We start from the raw sequence: 18262 nt of genomic DNA on the forward strand, positions 1-18262 counted from the left end.
CTTTGAGTGTCTAAGTAAGGTCGTTACTCAAGTCTGAAAGCTTTGCTTTTGTAAGCTTTTGTTCGCTGGTGGGAGGGCTTGCTCAGAACTGCATACCCTGGGTTTAGGTTTGTTCTGCGTTCTTAGTCCCCAGCAAGCGTGGTCCCTGTGTGTAGATCTCCTGATGTGTATGCCATCCTCAGCTCTGTAGGTTTCCACCCATGGGTACCTTTCCTTTGTTGTGCTGATAGTAGACACATGGGTTTAGAAGTTGTTCTGTAAGAACACATTTTCCACCGGTTTGTCAAAAGAGCCGTAATGAATTGTTTTCTTTAATTACGAGGCTAACGCGAAGCTCCAGGATGAAACTGCCTAGGAAGTTTTGTGCCGTTCTCTTTCCTTTCTCTGCTGTGGGTATCTTTCCTGGCAGCAGCAGAAAGCTGAATGCAGATCCCATGCAGTTACTTTGGCTTGTTTAAATTGACTTTGTTCTTAGGAATTCTGGGCAGTGGTGATGTGATTCCTACTGTGGCCGTGATGACGTCTCACTAAACCCTGGACTTCCTTAATGACTGGGCCGTCTCCCTTGGTGGAGAAGGCTGTGAAAGGGGAGGCTCTGAATTGGAAAGGCGGTTTGATGGGGCTATGCTTTATCAGTTGCTTGTTTCAGAGAAAGCTACTCACCATGGTGTGTTAGGGAGAGCAAATGAGGATGGAGACAGTATTCTTGGCAGGACTTTGAGCCTAGAACAAACCCAGCAGGTGAGCTGTGAGAAAACCGTCCTCAGCTAAGGGTCCAGCAGAAACCAAAGACCCTGGGCAGTGCTTGGCCTTTGAAGCTTGTCGTAGGAAACATGCTGAGTGGTGACAGCGGTTGTGGACTTGTTTTTGATCCTCTTGGGATTGTGGGAGTGCCGTTTGCCTCCCCTGCTTTCTGCATATTCTATGGGGAGGAGAGGGGGGATGCTGTGACAGTCTCCCTCATGCCAGAACCTGTACCTGGGCTGTCTGTCTGTGCTGCTTCTAGAGAATGGGGTCCTTCACCAGGACTTGGGTGCACCCCTCACATCAGGGTGTGGCCCTTCATGTAAGTCGACAGCCGTGGAAGCTCTTAGCACTTTACTCTGGAGACCTCTGAGAGCTTGTAAAGGGTCCCCTGAAGCCAACATGCCTAGGGCCCCTTTGTCAGTGGGACTGGATAAGATCTGTACACTTGAGAGAGTGGTTTTGGGTACTTACCACATCGCATGGTAACCAGCACATCTGTGAGTGTAAAGCTGCAGTCACCAAAGTAGGCCATTTTGTCTTAGAAGAAACCAGCTTTGACACAGAGCTCTGGTCCCGTGTCGCTAACTGGAGCCTCTTCTCTCTCTCTCCTTGCCCCTGATGCTCAGTGAGGACCTGGGTGAGTTCATGGAATCGAAAGGTGCCAGCAGTCCTGGGATCCTGGTGCTGACCACTGGCCTCAGCAAGCCCTTCATGCGCCTGGACAAGTACCCAACGCTGCTGAAGGAGCTGGAGAGACACATGGAGGTGCCTCTGCTCCCTGGCTTGAGGCCCTGAGCCTCGTCAGACCTCCTGTCTGTGAGACTACCCCAGAGCTTGTCCAGAGTTTGTAACTTAGTGGTTTTCAGAGGGACTTTGTGAATTATGGAGGTTTCCTCCTCATCCAGCCCTAGAAGAAAGGAGCGTCTTCTTAATTCTCATGCCCCCATCTGCCCACCAGGTGCTCCAAAGCTGCAAAGCATGGTTGTCAAGTAGTGTTGGGTGTCCTGTCAGCATTTAGCTACAACAGTAGGAGCCTGAGTTGCAAGGTGATAATGGGAACGTTTTTTTATAGTCTGGGATGGCAGCTTGAAGAGCTGACAGGGACCCTGGCCCTGCTTATTCCTAGGCTTGGGTGTGTCTGTGGACCTTCTTCATAACTGTTCGGCTCAGCTCTGCCCTTAGAGGGCAGGATAGTCAGAGATGGCTGTAACAGGCGTGTGGCCACGCTCTCATGAGGCTTTGTTTACAAAACAGCATTGCTTACTGGCCCCTCATGACAGTTCTGTTCCAAATTAATCTTCCTCAAGTTTGTGGTGCCTTAAAAGATAAGCAGCCCTCAGACACTGAGAGGCTAAGGGCTGACGAGGATCAAGAGCTTTTAGGCTAGTCTCCAGGATGCTTTCAGTGTGAAAGTTAATCATGTCGTTTCCCCCCACAGGATTATCATCCTGATAGGCAAGATATTCAGAAATCCATGACTGCCTTCAAAAACCTTTCAGTAAGTGATTTTCTTTCTCTCAGACAGTATCAGGACAAGTGCATGCTGAATTAACACCCACTGGAAAAGACACACAGTAAACAAGTGATTTATGAATTGAATGTAGTGTTTATTGGGATGAGGTAAAGGATGTACATAGCAACAATCCATGGCCAGTAACGTCTTCTTCTTGAGTGCACTGTGACACCACAGCCAGAACTGGCATGCTTGAAGTTCAAAGAGGACACAGCATAGTGTTTGCTGTACATAACTCCCCCGCCTCCACATCCAGGGCTCTTCAGTGACCTCCAGGACACAGGTCCTCACTTGTTCTGTTGTCCAGCTGTGATTTAGACACATGCTACTTCCTCCTCTTGGGCTTGTCTGCGGCAAACGCTGACGAAGAAGCCAGAAGGAAATGTCCTTCTGGTCCACGTGGCTTCCTGAAACCGACAGGACTGCCTGTGAAGTCTAAGGTGCCAGAGCACGTGTGCGCTTTGTTTCCTCGGCTTGATTCCACCGCTGCTTGCAGTCACGCCAGTCACCATGCGGCTGGTACAGAGCAGTCATTGTAAAAGCAGGAGCAGTGTGATGAGCACAAGATTCTGTGTGTAAACGGTTGTGTGCTGTGTCCCACAGGCCCAGTGTCAAGAAGTACGAAAGAGGAAAGAGCTGGAGCTGCAGATTCTGACGGAGCCCATCCGGGGCTGGGAGGGGGATGACATGAAGACGCTGGGCAGCGTCACGTACATGTCCCAAGTCACCATTCAGTGCGCAGGAAGCGAGGTACTGGGGCCCACCTCCACCGCCTCCCTGTCCCACTCCTCAGGTTCCGAATTCCGGGTCTAGAGTCATGTGCTGCTGCTGATGGTACTTGGAGCCTCACCTCGCACGTGTGGCCCACTTTTTATCCCTGACAACGTGGAGAGCTTCAATGTGTGTGGAAAGCTCACAGCAGACCGGCTTGTTGCCAGTTCATATATCCACCTGGGATCAGCTTGGCCTAGAGCCCTGTGAGCTGAGAGGCCGTCCACTCAAGACTGGAAGAGACCAGCACGTGTCTCAGCATGTACAGGTGTCCTCCAGAGACACTTGTGTGGCCTGGCTCAGCCTTCTCGGTAGAGCATACTTTCAGGAGCCTGGTGGTGATTTATGGCACTGGCTTGTGTGTCTTCTGGTGTCTACTTATGGGACTCCTAGCTTGGATGCTGGCTTGTTAAGTGACATCCCTCCCCAGTGGCAGTTGGCTGTGGATGGGTGATCATTGGGGAGGTAGTCCATTTGATGGTAGAGCAAACTGGAGCTTCACCTTCCACATACACAGCCATTTGGACAGAGAAGATGCTTCTGCTGAACTTGCCGAGTGTCACCACCACATTCCAGTAGATACTGTAAGAAATTGTCACTTTCTTCTTTTACCACACTGACCTGAAACACTCAGGTCTTTCAAAAATTTGGGTGTTTTGCCCACATGCATGTTTTTGTACAAGGCTGTGCAGTGTAGGCCAGAAGAGGGTGTCTAATTCCCTGGAACTGGAGTTACAGACAGTTGTGAGCTGCCTTGTGGGTGCTGGGAATTGAACCTGGGTCCACTGGAAGAGCAGCCAGTCTTCTTAAACTACAGAGCTATCTCCAGCCCCTTAACTATGTTATTTTTAAGGTGTGTTTTAGATAACTATGCTGCATCATTTCCCAAAATGCTCAGTCTCCCTGACAGTGGTGGGTATTCTCCAGAAAGAACCAGGGCTGTCATGCCCTCGAGGGAGGAGGTCTTCTGCTGGTACTCCCCAGCCTGTGTGCCTCCAAGAGGACATAACAGGTCGTTTCATCAACTTCTTTGGGTACAGACACCCCCTCATTCCTGCGGCCCTTTGAATGGGTGTGACTTTGTGGAGAGCGAGCTTGGGAAAGCTGTTCACTCTACTTCCCATGTTGAAAGGCAGTGGCTCAGATGCTGGAGGACTCAGGCCTGTTTCCTTGACTTTCAGGTTCTCAGGACTTTTGTCTCTTAGATATGTGTGTGTTCTCTATGACTTTTGTTACCTTGAAGCAAATGCTATTAATGCACACCAGAAATCAAATGGATGAGAGCAACATTTACTTTACATTTTGTCCTATTTCTCATGTAGCCTGAAGAATCCACCTGTCCCCATCCCTCGCTAAAATTTTCTAAGTTCTTTTTCTTTGTGACGTGAACAGAAAGTTACCAAGTAGTATTCAAAGGTACTCCACACAGGTCTGGAGAGATGGCTCAGTGGTTAAGAACACTTGATGTTCTTCCCAAGGACCTGGGTTTGATTCCCAGCACACACATGGCAGCTCACATTGCTCTGTAACTCTAGTTCCAGGGGACCTGACACCTTCTTGTGGCCTCTTTGGGCACTGTACTCAGGAGGTACACAGATGTACATGCAATGCAGAAATTCATACACATAAACAATACAAATAAGTAAACCTTTAATTCATTTTTTAGACAAGGTCTCTCAGTTATATAGTTCTGACAGTCCTAGAACTCAGTATATAGACCTGACTTGGAACACAGAGCTCTGCCTGCCTCTGCCTCAGGAGTGCTGGGATTAAAGGTGCGTGCCACCACACCTGACATAAACCTTACAAAAGAAAAAGAAGACAAAGACATCTCACAGGAGCTTGCAAGCTCAGGGTTTTTGAGTCACTTAGTCACTTCCTGCTTTGAAAATCTAATGGTGTGTGGTTGTTCTGTCCTGACTATAGTTCTCTGGCTGTGAGAAGAGAATTATAATATTATAATATAATAGTGCCGACTTGGTTATACTTTGTCAGCATTTAATAATTTGGTAGAAATCTCAATTAGGAAATACAGTGTATGGCCCACGGGTCTGGACTGAAGCTCTGGACACATTTGTGAATAGTTCTTTCTGATGTAGGAAAAGAGTGAGCGATACCTCCTGCTCTTCCCCAGCCTTCTGCTCATGTTGTCTGCCAGTCCCAGGATGAGTGGCTTCATCTACCAGGTAAAGACAGCTACATTGATGCTTGGTTGGTGGTGGTGGTGGACGTCAGAGTTGTTTTCAGGATGCCTTTGAATTTGTGCATTCATATTGGACGTGTCTGTAAAGCACAGTATATGGTACTGTAACGTCATGACTGTGTGCTTATCTGTGAGTTCACTTCTGTTGTGTCTTTCAGTGTGACTGGAGAGAAGTGTACATTTGTGAGCAGTCCATGCTGGTCTCTCTCACTGACTGCGTTGTCCCTGCAAAGCACGTTGCTTCTCTGGGCTTTCATGTTCTGTTGTGCACAGCCCAGGTTCAGCTAGGTGCTGGGGGCTAAGGCAGGCCATTTGTTGTAAGGGATAGAACACCCCAAACAAATACAATGGGTGTGTCATCTGGTCATTTAACCTTTCGTAACTTATCATTTAATGTATTAGTTTTTAATCATTTCCCAGAGAAAATTTCGAGAGCTGATTGTAGGAGAAAGCTTGAGGGGCCTTTTTTGTTGCTATAGGAACTAGTGGTGGGGCCATTAGGTAGGTCCAGGAGGTGCTCCTAGAGTCCAGCCTCCGCATACAGCTCTAATGCCAGTCACTGCTTCACCTTCAAGTGGCAAGGAGTGTAGAGTCCTGAGTGGGCGATGTGGCTTGATCTGCCCCTGGGAGGATTGTCACCACTGCTGTTCCAAAGGAGCCTTTGTAGATGGCAGAGCAGATATGTGTGAGAGGACTCAGAATGTACGGCCTCCTAAGGAGAGGCTGGGTGGCTGAGGTGCCCAAGTGGCAAGGCCCCTTGAGAAGTGCCTGTTCCTGGTTCCCGTTCATGCCCCAGAGCCTCAGTCTCGGCTGGTACTTGTGCCGGGGTCATCTGTTGCAGTGGCATGCCACTGGAGATGGTGTCCCAGCAGCAGGATGCTGCCTTTGTCCTCCAGACAGTTCCTGAGTTCATGCTAATCAGCCCTGGTGATGGTCGTCACCTCCAGTGTTCATCTCTGCAGGTGGAGCATTGACTGCTGGCTCATGGGCATGCATGCAGCCCCAGTACCTGGAGGCCAAGGGAGAAAATGGAGAGTTTTAAGGCTGCTATGGGCTACATAGCAGGAGCTGTCTTAAAACAACAGACTACCTGCTGGTGGTCTTTGGGGATGCCAGCACTGGCAGTGGGACCCAGGTTCCATAAGCTGAAGATTTAAACTGCACCAGGGGAGGTGAGCAGACAGCCAGCCCTGCCTCAGCCGTCTGCTGGGCTCTCAGCTTTGCCCTTGGCTGTTTGGAGAAGGTGTTTTGCTTTTTAACCTGGAGTAGGGCACAAGGTGGGGAAACTGTCCTGTGCAGTGCTGGACATTGGCAGCCTCTCTGGCTTCCACTGCCAGGTTCATGCCAGGTTCTGACACTGCTCCATGTTCCCTGAGCCAGGTCAGCAGGTGTGCTGGTTTGCTTTGGACTGCTGTTTACACCATAACCAGAAGAAACTTGAGAGTCAAGGGGTGTTTGGCCTACCTGTCCAGATCAGAGTCAAGGCAGGAAGGCAGGAAGGCGGGGGCGGGGGCTACAGAGCAGTGCTGCTTGCTGCCCAAGGGTAGTGCTTCCCATTGTGGGCTGGGCCTGCTGCATCAGTCACTGATCAAGAAAAACGACTCGCAGGCTTGCCTGTGGACCACTGGGAGGTTGGCAGTTCCTCCTGGGGTTTCCGCTTCCAGGTGGCCCTAGCTTGTAGCTAGTTGACAAAAACCTGTCAGCACAAGTACTATCCTGCCTGCTGGTAAAGTCCTGCCTTTGGCTAACAGTTGTTTCCTGGGTCCCGAACCCATAGACTGTGTAAAGATGTGGTCTTTGGCCACCAGGTGTCACAGTTTGTGTGGTTTGAAGAAAGCTGTTTGGTGTTGAGCTTTGTTCCCTTCCAGTTTGCAGCTGACATTTCCTGCTTTGTTGTGAGCCCCAGCCCTGTTTTTACAGACAGCTTGACTGCTGCTGTGCACCTTATGGCTCCGTGTGAGCTCCTGTGTTTTTCGTTTGACAGAGGAGAGCGTACAACCTGTCAGTGTATGTTCTTGTCTCTGTCTCGTCAGCTGGGCCGTGTGCGCTCTGCTGCAGTGTGGTCCTTGAAGCAGGGCTGGCTTCTGTCTTCTGCCCACTGACTCACCAACTGGATGAAAGTCCTGCTTTTTGTCACACTCCGCCACTTTGCCAGTTTGGGTTCTTCACCATGGTTTGATTGTTATTTAAGGTGGTAGCTCTTTCGTACACACGGGTCTGCTGCTATGTGTAAAGTCATTTAATGTTTCATGTCACCTTCTTTATTAGAAAAGCATTAATTGTTTGGGGGAATCTCTTTTAGGGAAAGCTACCGACGACAGGCATGACAATCACAAAACTGGAGGACAGTGAGAACCACAGGAATGCATTTGAGATATCAGGTAATGCGCCCCAGCTTGTGCAAACGCTGTGTAACAGTGAGGAGAGGCAGCCAGTCTTTGAGTGTTATGGTGGCCTCAGGGTCTGGGTGTCTTGTGTGCTTGTGTGCATTCACTTGTAATTCCACCTCCTCTTCCTCCTCTCTAGGGAGCATGATCGAGCGGATCCTGGTGTCTTGCAACAACCAGCAGGACCTGCATGAATGGGTGGACCACCTACAGAAGCAGACGAAGGTTACGTCTGTCAGCAACCCTACCATCAAGCCCCACTCTGTGCCATCACACACAGTAAGAGCCACATCGCTTCCTTTCTGGGCTCTCACAGTGCTGTCCCAGGCTGGGGCAGTGAGTGGCTGTCAGTGGGTGCAGGAGTTCTAAACCCTGCCTCCTGCTTCTGCAGCTGTCATCACAGAGCAAACCACCTTACAGACACTTCTGTCTGTGTCAGCTCTCTAGCTCCGTGATGCTCAGAGCTACCTCAGAGGGCTCTCACTGCACCCCGGGAGCCACTGGCTTGTAGGTGATTTTCATGAGATTTTAAAACTTTATGTATGGTATTCCAAAACAAAAGCCCGAAGAGACGTGATAGTGGTGTTACAAAGACCTCAGACAGAGCTCCTGACTGACTTTAGGATTGTTAGCGTTGGGCCTGGGCTCAGGTGGTGGAGGTCTCCTTAGCGCAAAGTTGGATTCCTAGTGCCTGCTGCATAAGCTGGGTATGGTGGCATAGGACTATCTTCTCAGCACTTGGGAGGTCGGGGCAGGAGGATCTGAAGTTCAGGGTAATCCTTGGCTATATGTTAAGGCCATCCTGGGCTACTTGAGACCCTGTCTTCAAACATAACAAAATAAAACTGAAAACAACTACTCCCCCAAATCATTTATTTTTCACTTAATAAAAAACTCATCAGCAGTTAGGATTTTTTAGAGATACAAATTTCAAAATAGATCAACATTGGTGTTTAAACTTTGTTGTGAACATTTTTGCTTGAGAAGTTGGTGTTATCTTAGAACTTAACCGTTTTTATTGAAAAACTGAGCAACCCTTTCAAAAATGAACTTTGCTGACAGAGTTTATGGTTATAGATTTTCCCCTTCTCTGTGTGACTCTTGTGATAGTTTCTGCCGTGTAGTTCATTTTTCCCATCAACAGCTCCATGCAGCGAGTCATCATGGCACCCAAGAGCATAGCTCTACCGTGTGGTTCTTTTTCCACTCATGACCTCACACCAGGCTCCAGTGTTCGGATCCTGCTGTCTTTTCTCAGCTGTTGGAGCTTCAGTGCCTCATTGTGTTAGCGAGGACTTTAGTCTGTTTGGATGTACTCCATAATTTCTTCTTACTTCAAAAGGTCCTATAGAGCCCGGTGGTGGTGCACGCCTTTGATCCCAGCATTCAGGAGGCAGACGCTGGAGGATTTCTGTGAGTTCGAGGCCAGCCTGGAGTTCCAGGACAGCCAAGGCTACACAGAGAAACCCTGTCTTAAAAAAGCAAAAAAACTAAACAAAATAAAAGGTCCTGAAGAGACGGCTGGAAGTTGGGGGTGTAGCTCAGTGGTAGAGCATTGCCTGACGTTGCCAGGTGCTGGGATCAATTCCCAGTGCCACCAAAATAATAGAAAAGTAAAAACCACTTAGCTTTTGAGTAGTAATAAGTTTATCCCAGGGACATGGGTTGCCTGAGTGAGTGTACAGAGCAGCAGAGTGAAGTCAGGCTCCTCACACCTGTCACATAGACTTTGCCGTGTCCGGGCACTTGGTGTCCCAGCATTTGATGGCATGTAGTGTGGAGTCTTGCAGGGAGAAGGTGCCTGCCTCATGTGCTAGTGTAGAGGAACACTGATGTTCCCTGGAGTTGGGCCCGTGTGTTCTCTGCCTGGGATCCAGTTCTGTCGGCATCAGCTAATCTCTGCTCCTCCCATCAGGCCTCACTCTCCTTTCCCAGGAGAGCCAAGCCAGTGTTTGATTACGACCATTTTACTGCTGCAGGGGCATGGGGTACAGCATTCTCCTCTGTGGGTTGCTTGTTTTGAGAAAGCTTATTTTCTAGGGGTATATAGTGTCTGTAATGTGCCATGAGCTAGCAACTAGTGGGTGACCTGGCGCTTTGGGTGCCACAGCCTTCACAGTCTTAGGATTGTACCTCACCAGCGTTCAGTTCCCAGAGCTACGCAGCCAGATCCTGGTAGTTGTGCATTAACTGCATCAGCTGCGCGAGATCCAGGGGCGCGTTTGAGTCATACTTATTAACATTTTCATTTCATTGTCAGTGTGGTTGGTTTTGGGGGTTTTCTAAGACAATAAACCACATACCCCACTGAAGGGTCAGATTTCATATTACTGTTTTTATTCCCACAGGCTGGGATTTTTAAGAGAAAACTACCTTTATTTTAGAGATTAACATCCTTCTATGAAGGCCAAGTGATTGTATTCCTGTCTTCACACAGTCTGTGGCAACTGGGTTTGCCCAAACAGGAAGGAGCCGTAGACAGGATGGGCCTGGCTGCTGTGCCCCAAGACAATTACTCTCTCCTTTCCCCCGTCTGCACGAGGAGCAGGCCTAGGTTTCGCCTGCTTCCTGTGTTAGAGGTGATAGTGTGTTTCCGGGAGGATGCCCCCGTCAGCCATCATGCTTCATTCAGGAGGACCTGTTTGTTTGTTTGGAAGTTGTGATGTGTGCACTAGTTTTCTTACACACTGTGACGTCACAGCTGTAACCTGTGTAGTGTGGATCTCTCAGCTCTGTGTCCTGCCCAGAACCCTTGGCAGTGTGGTAGAGTGAGGGGTTAGCCATGTGGTTAGGGCCTTCTCCAGTGGCCTCACCCATCTCATGCTCTCTCTGCTCTTGCTTTTGTGCCTGGCAGCTTCCCTCCCATCCCATCACTCCATCCAGCAAGCACGCGGACAGCAAGCCTGTGGCACTGACGCCTGCGTACCACACACTCCCCCACCCCTCTCACCATGGCACCCCACACACCACCATCAGCTGGGGACCCCTGGAGCCTCCGAAGACCCCCAAGCCTTGGAGCCTGAGCTGCCTGCGGCCTGCACCTCCCCTCCGGCCCTCAGCTGCTCTCTGCTACAAGGAGGTGAGGTCCTGCAGCCACTCAGATTGCCAGCTACAGTGAGCATGTCTTGACATCTGGGTGTGTGAGGGTCTGCACTTAGTTCCATTTGTCATTTCAGTGAGTTCAGAGATGAAAGTTTTGTGTTTCTGTTTGTGGCATAACGACCCCAGTGAGTCCTTCAGAACTGAGAAGAGGGTTTGTCCTTACTCTGTCATCTCCTTCTGCTGCAAGGGCAGGAGGTACCTTTAAATGTAATAGGATGGGCATGGACCACCTTCCGACCTATAGATACTGTGCTTGTACTTGAGGGGGAGTGCCCAGGCGGCACAGAGCCCAAGGTACTCGTGAACATGGGGGCTGCTAGGGCCTCCCCTACTGCATGCCATTCTGCTGTTCCCAGATCTGTCCTGGGGTCCTGAGGCTGTTGGCGGTAAAGAGTAGGCTCCCCAATGATAATAGTGCAGCCCTGAAGGCAGGGCCTCCTTGGCCTTGGAGGAGTTGCCGCAGCCTTCCTTCCTCAGCCCACTCCCGCTCTCTCCCGCATGTCCAGTGCAGCCCCAGCACACTTGTGTCTTCACTAAGTGCCCGCAGTTTCACGTGCTCCACCTAACCTTGCTTTCACCCGAGGAGGTGCAGCTTTGGTGAGTGTGAGGAGGAGTGAATGGAGCGTGCACGGGGTCTTTTTGGTAGATGCTCCTGTATTTCAAGGGGTGCTCTCTTGAGTCCACAGGACAGTTCTTTTGGAACTGATTTCTGTCTAAGGTCATTCCCTATTATGTAGGAAGTTTGAGGCCAGCATGGGCCACAAGAGAGAGCTTTCAAAAATGAAGTCAAGCAGGGTGTGGTAGCACAAGCCTTTAATTCTAGCACCCCAGATGCTGAGTTGGAGGCTAGCCTGATTTCTGTAGTGAGTTCCAGGCCAGCTAGGACTCCATAGATTGTCTCAGAACAGCAGTGACAGCAAAGGACGATGGAAGAGGCAGCTGTAAAGTCTGCTCTGCCCCAGAAGTGCCTCACCCTGCACTGTAACGGCAGCCATGGAGGCGGGTGTCTGTGCCCCATGGCCCTGGTTGAACCCTCATCCGGCATGCTGTGCGCACACTCTCTTTCACCTTAAAGGAAAGATGCTAAGGTGCTATTGGACAGTGTCTCTCCTTTGTTCAGACACAGGCTGGGACACAGGCCTGCACAGAGAAGCCAGGAGTCCTGTCTGCACTAGTCCGTGCTTAGCCATTGGTTCCCTGCCTGCTTCCTTTGCTTTTAACTCAACCTGGAGTGGACAGCCCTGCCCTGGCTGTGGGGAGTGTGCGTGTGGGCCGCCTGTCCTTTCTCTTTTTCAGCAGAGGCCTTACTCTTGTGGGATGTGTGGGGTCCGGTCCTGTTAACAGGGATTTCATCCGAGCTGAGGAGTGTTACAGAGGGATGGTGAAAACGTCGCCTTTCTCTTGGTTTGGGTCTGTGTTGGCGCTGGCGGAGACCAACGGAAGAGCTGGTGATGGGGGTGGGAGATGCTTGGTGGTGTCTGGCCAGTTTCCTGCAGTCTGTCAGCATGTTTTGTCATTGATGTTTCCCTAGGATCTTAGTAAGAGCCCCAAGACCATGAAAAAGCTGCTGCCGAAGCGCAAGCCCGAGCGGAAGCCTTCAGACGAGGAGTTTGCTGTGCGCAAGAGTGAGTGCCCACCTGGGGGCATGGCCACCTCCCGGGCCTTAGCGCCACGGAGTGGAAGAGATGGCCTTCCCGTAGTGATAGTCCGGGGAGCTGGGCCTGCACCTTGACAAGTAGGTGGCAGAGTGCAGCAGGCCTTACCAGCCTCCCCTCCTTTGGAAGACTCTGTTGTATTCATACCCTCACCTGCTCTTCCAGCCCCACTGCAGACCCAGGAAGTGTCCGGCCCACATCTCCGAGGGACTGTGATTTCCTGTCACCTTGGCTCCACCTCACAGACCTAGAATCTGTTCACTCATCCATGGCTTGTCTGTTAGGAAGGTGTGGGCTGGGCTCAGCTGGGCCTGGTGGCCCTTACTGAACAAGTATCTGCCATGTATCTTCCATATGACTGGCACCATGGGGTGCTGGGATAGGGATGCTGGTCAGACTTTCAGTCACTAGCAGACATTTAATGCTGCTTTGTATCCAGCTGTGAGACAAGCTGTGAAGACCAAGTCCACAGCTCTGGTCCTCAGGTGGTTAGATTTGCCCCAGGAGATGTGGATCAGTGCTAAAAACATTCACTTGTCACAGCCAGGTGCCTGTGTTGTGGCTCTGTTGGTGGAGACGAGGATGCTGAGGAACTGCCTGCGGCCTGCCTCAGTTGGCACAGAGAGCAGCAGCGCCCAGCTTCTCCATACAACACCCCTTCTGGGAGTGTGGGGGAGGCTGAGGGGCCTCAGCTGTCTGACTGGTGCATCGGTAGAGTGCTGTTGGCAGGGTGGACTTAGGTTGGGGAGACACAAGCCTGGAGGTAGGACTGAGTGGCTAGTGGGCCCATGGTTCTGATGATGAGAGAGGTCTGAGCTAGCTGAAAGCCGTATGTGCTCAGAGGTTGGAGGAGAGGCAGTCTAGTGCCTGTGTCCTTACCCAAAAGTCTCAGCAGGTTAGGAATTGCATGCCAGACCAAGGACCCGGGCCTGACTGGTGCCCAGCAAACCTCACTCCTCTGCAGCTTCTGTTGACTGGATGAGTTGTGTTAGCTTGAAGGCCAGGTTACACAGTCTGTGCAGTGGTCCATACTGAACGGCGGCAGCAGAACCTCTGCTGCTGGGGGGAGACTGACTGGCATGGCTGTGGACACAGCGAGCCTGCCCTCTGCTTCTGCCTTTAATGGCCCTTTCTCTGCCCTTGTGCGGTGTGCATGTGCTCACCCGAGTGTGGAGAGAGCAGCTGGTTACCGTAGCCAGATAGAGCACACCTGACTGAAGGTGGCTTCTGCTGCCCAGAGGGAACGAAGCTTTTGCTGCAGCCTTCTGGGTTCTTGTGAGGTAGCCATGTGTTGTGGGAACCTGCCTAATGACTTGTTCAGGTGGTGAGTGTAGGGCTTTCAGCTTTGGGGACTGCAGTCCACTATCTTGTAAAGATTCAGTTTGCCTTATATACAATTTACTTCCTTAAAACGTTGCTGAGAACTGGACATGGTGGTGCACATCTCTAATCCCAGCACTCAGGACACCGAGGCAGACACATCTCTGTAAGTTCAGAGGTCAGCCTGGTCAAGGCTACATAGTGAGACCTTGTCTCAAAGAAATACATACATAAAAGTTACTGAGGCACAATTATTTACAGCTATGAGAACATCAGCCTTGTAGTCTTCTGTGTTTTTATTAGAATAGGTGAACTTAAAAAACAACATAGCCAAGTAACCTAGGAGGGAACCAGAAGAGAAGAATACAGAAGACAAAAATGGTTTTCTTCCACGGGTCACCCTTCTCTGAGCACAGTGGTGGTGAGAGGCTGTGTCTGGCCCCACTGCCTCCTCACATGTTCTTCTGGCTTCTGCCTAGAGAGGAAGCTGGCGCCAGGGGCACACTGAAGGCAGGGCTTTGAGGCACCTCTGTGCTTGGCATGGTAAATTTCCTACATTAGTGTCTGAATGGGAATTCCTGGGTCACAAGGAATGTCCCTTTAAAGGCCTATGATCTGCCTTTCTAGAAGTTTCCTGTCTGTACTCCGCACAGCTTTTCTGTCCACATTGTGTGGAAGCCCAGTCTGTGAAACCAGGCTGCTTGGCTGAGTCTCACTTCCTGTCTTCAAAAGACTTTGTCTCCATGGGTTGTGTATTCCAGTCTCCTGCTGTTTCCGGTGTGTCGTGGGGGAACTTCTTTTCTGAGGGGTTTAGAACTCTACAGAGTTGTGCTGCTCACCCTTCCTAGTGTGTTAGTTTCAAAACCTTAAAAGCTCTTTAATATACCTACTTATAACTAGTTAAAGAACTCAGAGATTAGCCAATGGGAAAGTGAAGGCTGGCACCTTAACTGCCCAGCATATTCTGGGATACGTGTGGAGTGGTGATGGGCTCACGTGTCTCGGAACAGGCACAGCTGCTCTGGAGGAAGATGCACAGATCCTGAAGGTCATCGAGGCTTACTGCACCAGTGCAAAGACGCGGCAGACGCTGAACTCAAGTGAGTGTCCCTCTTCACCCTGGGTGGGCGTAGTCTGCGAGCAGCTGTTCCATGGACCCAGCTGTTCTGTGGAGGGAGGGTGCAGGAGCTTAGTTAGCAAGTGGCGTGACAGTGTGCCCAGTGCGGTGCCCTAGAGAACATCCACCGTGAGGCCTGCATCTTTTGTGGAGCTTTAATTATCCAGTGGCATGCAGAAGGCGGTGGAGGTCCCTTTGTTTACTTTCCTCTTTGTTGGTGTTACTGGGTCTTTTTAAAGCTTTTAAAAATAATCTAAAATTCAAGTCTTGAGCCATATTTCTCTCATCTTTAAAATTTTTGTTTTTACTATTTTTAAATAAACAATGGTAATTTCTGTGGCAGAGTCCAGGTGGTTGCTCTTAAGTCCCCACAGGTGGGTTCTAGAGCGTGGCAGTATCCAGGAGTACCGCCTGACTCAGAGGCCACTGCCCTTTGATGGGCAGGTGGAGCCTAGCGGTTCTCTTTCCTGTCTGTTTTGGAACTGGCTGTTTGGCATAGAAACCACTTGCTGTGGATCTCCTATCTTGCCCCTTCTCCACGCCAGTTTTTGGAGAGACACCTGCAGGGTGGCTCAGGTTTGTGTCTGGCCAGCCTTGAAAAGACAGAGAAGGTGGGGAAGGGACTTTTCAGCCACCTCGACTCTTGTCAAGTCGCCTGCTGCTCTGCCAGCTCGTGCAGCAGGCTAGGCCCCAGGGGGCATTGCTGGTGGCTGGACACTTCTTCCTCCACTTGGAGTATTTTTGCAGCACTGCACTGTTGGCTGCTTATGGCGTTAAGGTCTTGTTAGGGGTCAGCGAGGTCCCTTTTTGTCCCTGCCATCTCTGGAGAAGAACCTGTTGTAACTGATTAGTAGAGTGGGAGAGCCATGGGGAGCTTGGGTACCTAGCAAGCCACGTGATACGTATTGGGATGGTTGAATGTTAACTTACAAATAGGATTTTGATAATTAAAGTGTTACGTCTCCATAATTGACAATGATTGTGTTATGATAGGCTGTAACCATAGCCAACAGTTTGATCGCTTTCAAGTGCTTAAACTGAAACAGGAATTCCCCAGCCTATAGCCTCAGATGAACACGGCAGGTCTGTGAACTCCTGAGTGTGGCACAGGCCGTATTCCCTCTGGGCCAAAGGCAGTGCCCCGAGGTGAGCTGTGGCTTCCTGTCTGGGCGGCCTGAGTAGGGCTGCCTGTAGTCTGTGCAGAGCCTCTCTCCCACCTGGCCCACGCTCTAGGAAAGCTCTGCTCACTGTGCTGAGTTTGCTTTCGTTGATGTGCTGCATCCCAGCCTGCATCCCAGAGCCTCAGGGGTACAATCATACATGGCTGCCACCCGGATGCTGAGGCCCAGGATAGGTGCCAGTTTGTGCTGGACAGGTGACATGGGTGATGAGGGCATCGGAAATGGGTTCATAGTGAACACACTTCCACGTTAAGTGCCTCGCAAAGCATTTTGAGAAGGCTGATCTGTTGTTACCTAAAGCTCCGCTCTGTTCAGTCCGTGTTTGGATGCCAAGAGGATGTTGCAAGCCAAGCACAGTTGGCATTGTTTTCTGTCTCCAAGAAGGGACGGCCTTCACGGATTTGGAGCGCAGCCCGTCTTGGCTGCCGAGGCTTACCTGTGGCTTCCCCCTGCAGGAGCTCTATTCAGCCTTGCATGCCCACCTAGCTGCTGACCAGCTCACGCTCACATTGCTAACCATGCATGGAATTCTGCCCCTTGCCCTTGCCACTGTCTCCTGTCACCTCCTTTTCCCATGGTGGCATTGCCAGTTTGTATTCGTCCCCCAATGGTAAAGAACCACATCAGGGAGGTGACAGGGACCCACTCTGTCCTTTGCTCCGCATTCAGACTCTGGTGCTGGGGCAGTTGTAGACTGGCACGGTAAGTTCAGGCTGCTGATGTCTCGGCAAGGGATAACTAAGGGGTGACACAGACCTGGTGGGGATTTTGTATTTATCATTTTCAGAGTGGGGAATAATGCCTAGTGAGCCACACAGTCAGTGCCGTTTAGAAATTATGTCCTAAATAGAGTGTTGCTAGAATTGGTTAACTGCCAGGTGTTACAGAATCACATTTTGGACATGAATGCACTGTGTAGTTTTTAGCTGAGATATAGGGAGTCCTTTGAGGCAGGAGCATGAGGGGCCCACTGAAGTGACAGGTTGGGTTTGTTCTGAGGGGTTGTGCTGAGTTCATTGTAGAAACGCAACAGTTAATAAGGAGAAACAAACGTGTTGCCATTTTGTAACAATATTTTCTCTTTCCCTTCTCTTCCCATCACCTTTTGCTTTTGTTCCATGTTTTGGTTGTGGCTCTTCCTGTCCGTCCTCCTCACCCCTCTGCCTGTCGTACCTGTCACTCCATCCGTCTTAGCATGGCAAGGCACTGACCTGATGCATAATCACGTCTTGGCTGATGACGACCAATCAAGTCTAGACTCCTTGGGTCGTCGCAGTAGCCTTTCTCGTTTGGAGCCCTCAGACCTCTCGGAAGACTCTGAGTATGACAGTATATGGACAGCCCATAGTTACAGAATGGGTTCTGCATCCCGTAAGAGCTGCTGCTCCTATATCTCTCACCAGAACTAACGCACTGAGCCTTTCTTAACAATGCTTGTATCGCAGCCTGCTTTTCTTAGACGTTTCTTGCTGTTCCATGTCTCTCTTATGTGATATTTTAACAACTCTGGAGAGTGTCTTGATATTTCCCATTGTACCTAGTGGAGGCTCAATTGCCAATCTCAGAACGCATTCAACTGCTGCCTGTTGGAGGGAGGTGGTGGGTCCAATGAGTCTGTACCTGAGGGGCTTTTCCCATTAGGGAGTGTTTTATACAAGCCCCAGAAGGTGTGGTTTTTAATTCTCCATGTAGCAACTGTTTTACTTCCTTTTGGATACAGCCGTATGGACACTTTTCTAGTTTATGCAACCGCATAGGTTTGCGTCCAAGTGCCACAACGGAGGAGACTCTAGCCTTACACGTAGGGATCTAGCTTTTTTTTGTTGGTTTTTTTTTTGGTGTTGTTTTTAATGTATAATGACTGCACTTGACCAAGTAGCTGTGGAGAGGTTGAGAGAAGTGTCTGTAACCGAAGCACCGAGTCGACTGACAGCGGCTTTGGTGATGGTGCAGAATGCTACATGGACCCCGAGCCTGGCAAATGCACACTAGGGCTGGTACCATTGGGTGTTGAGAGCAGAGTCTGGACTCTGTCTCCACCCACTGCTCTGTGCCTTCTCATGTGTGCACCATGGCTGTGAGGTGAGAGCTCTCCTTCTAAAGGTGAGTTGACCATCACAGCTAAGACATCCACTTATTACACCACACTTCCCTGAACTGCAGAATTGCTAGTGTGAGGCACCGTCGAGTCTGCACTTGGAGGCAGAAGCTTTGGTATCTGCCAGTGCAGCTCAGCTGCATTCAGAGAGGGGCTTGGCTGAGTGCT

The 18262-nt window shown here is 50.4% G+C and overlaps 1 protein-coding gene across 6 annotated transcripts in view; it reads left to right on the top strand.

Moving 5' to 3' along the window:
• The window catches only part of Arhgef7 (Rho guanine nucleotide exchange factor 7), a 111182-nt gene that overhangs the window by 83089 nt on the left and 9831 nt on the right, over positions 1 to 18262 (top strand). For 3 of the 6 annotated variants that reach the window (XM_036209225.1, XM_036209231.1, XM_036209230.1), the window contains 9 exons: positions 1374 to 1512; positions 2186 to 2245; positions 2864 to 3010; positions 5131 to 5217; positions 7537 to 7615; positions 7761 to 7900; positions 10476 to 10700; positions 12255 to 12348; positions 14709 to 14798. In XM_036209225.1, coding sequence (XP_036065118.1) covers positions 1374 to 1512; positions 2186 to 2245; positions 2864 to 3010; positions 5131 to 5217; positions 7537 to 7615; positions 7761 to 7900; positions 10476 to 10700; positions 12255 to 12348; positions 14709 to 14798 — 1061 coding nt within the window. Of the gene's footprint in view, positions 1 to 1373; positions 1513 to 2185; positions 2246 to 2863; positions 3011 to 5130; positions 5218 to 7536; positions 7616 to 7760; positions 7901 to 10475; positions 10701 to 12254; positions 12349 to 14708; positions 14799 to 17190; positions 17368 to 18262 lie in introns of all 6 variants that reach the window. The other 3 variants (XM_036209227.1, XM_036209228.1, XM_036209226.1) reach the window with 2 other exon arrangements.

Source organism: Onychomys torridus, chromosome 17, assembly GCF_903995425.1.
Source record: "Onychomys torridus chromosome 17, mOncTor1.1, whole genome shotgun sequence".
NCBI lineage: Eukaryota > Metazoa > Chordata > Mammalia > Rodentia > Cricetidae > Onychomys > Onychomys torridus.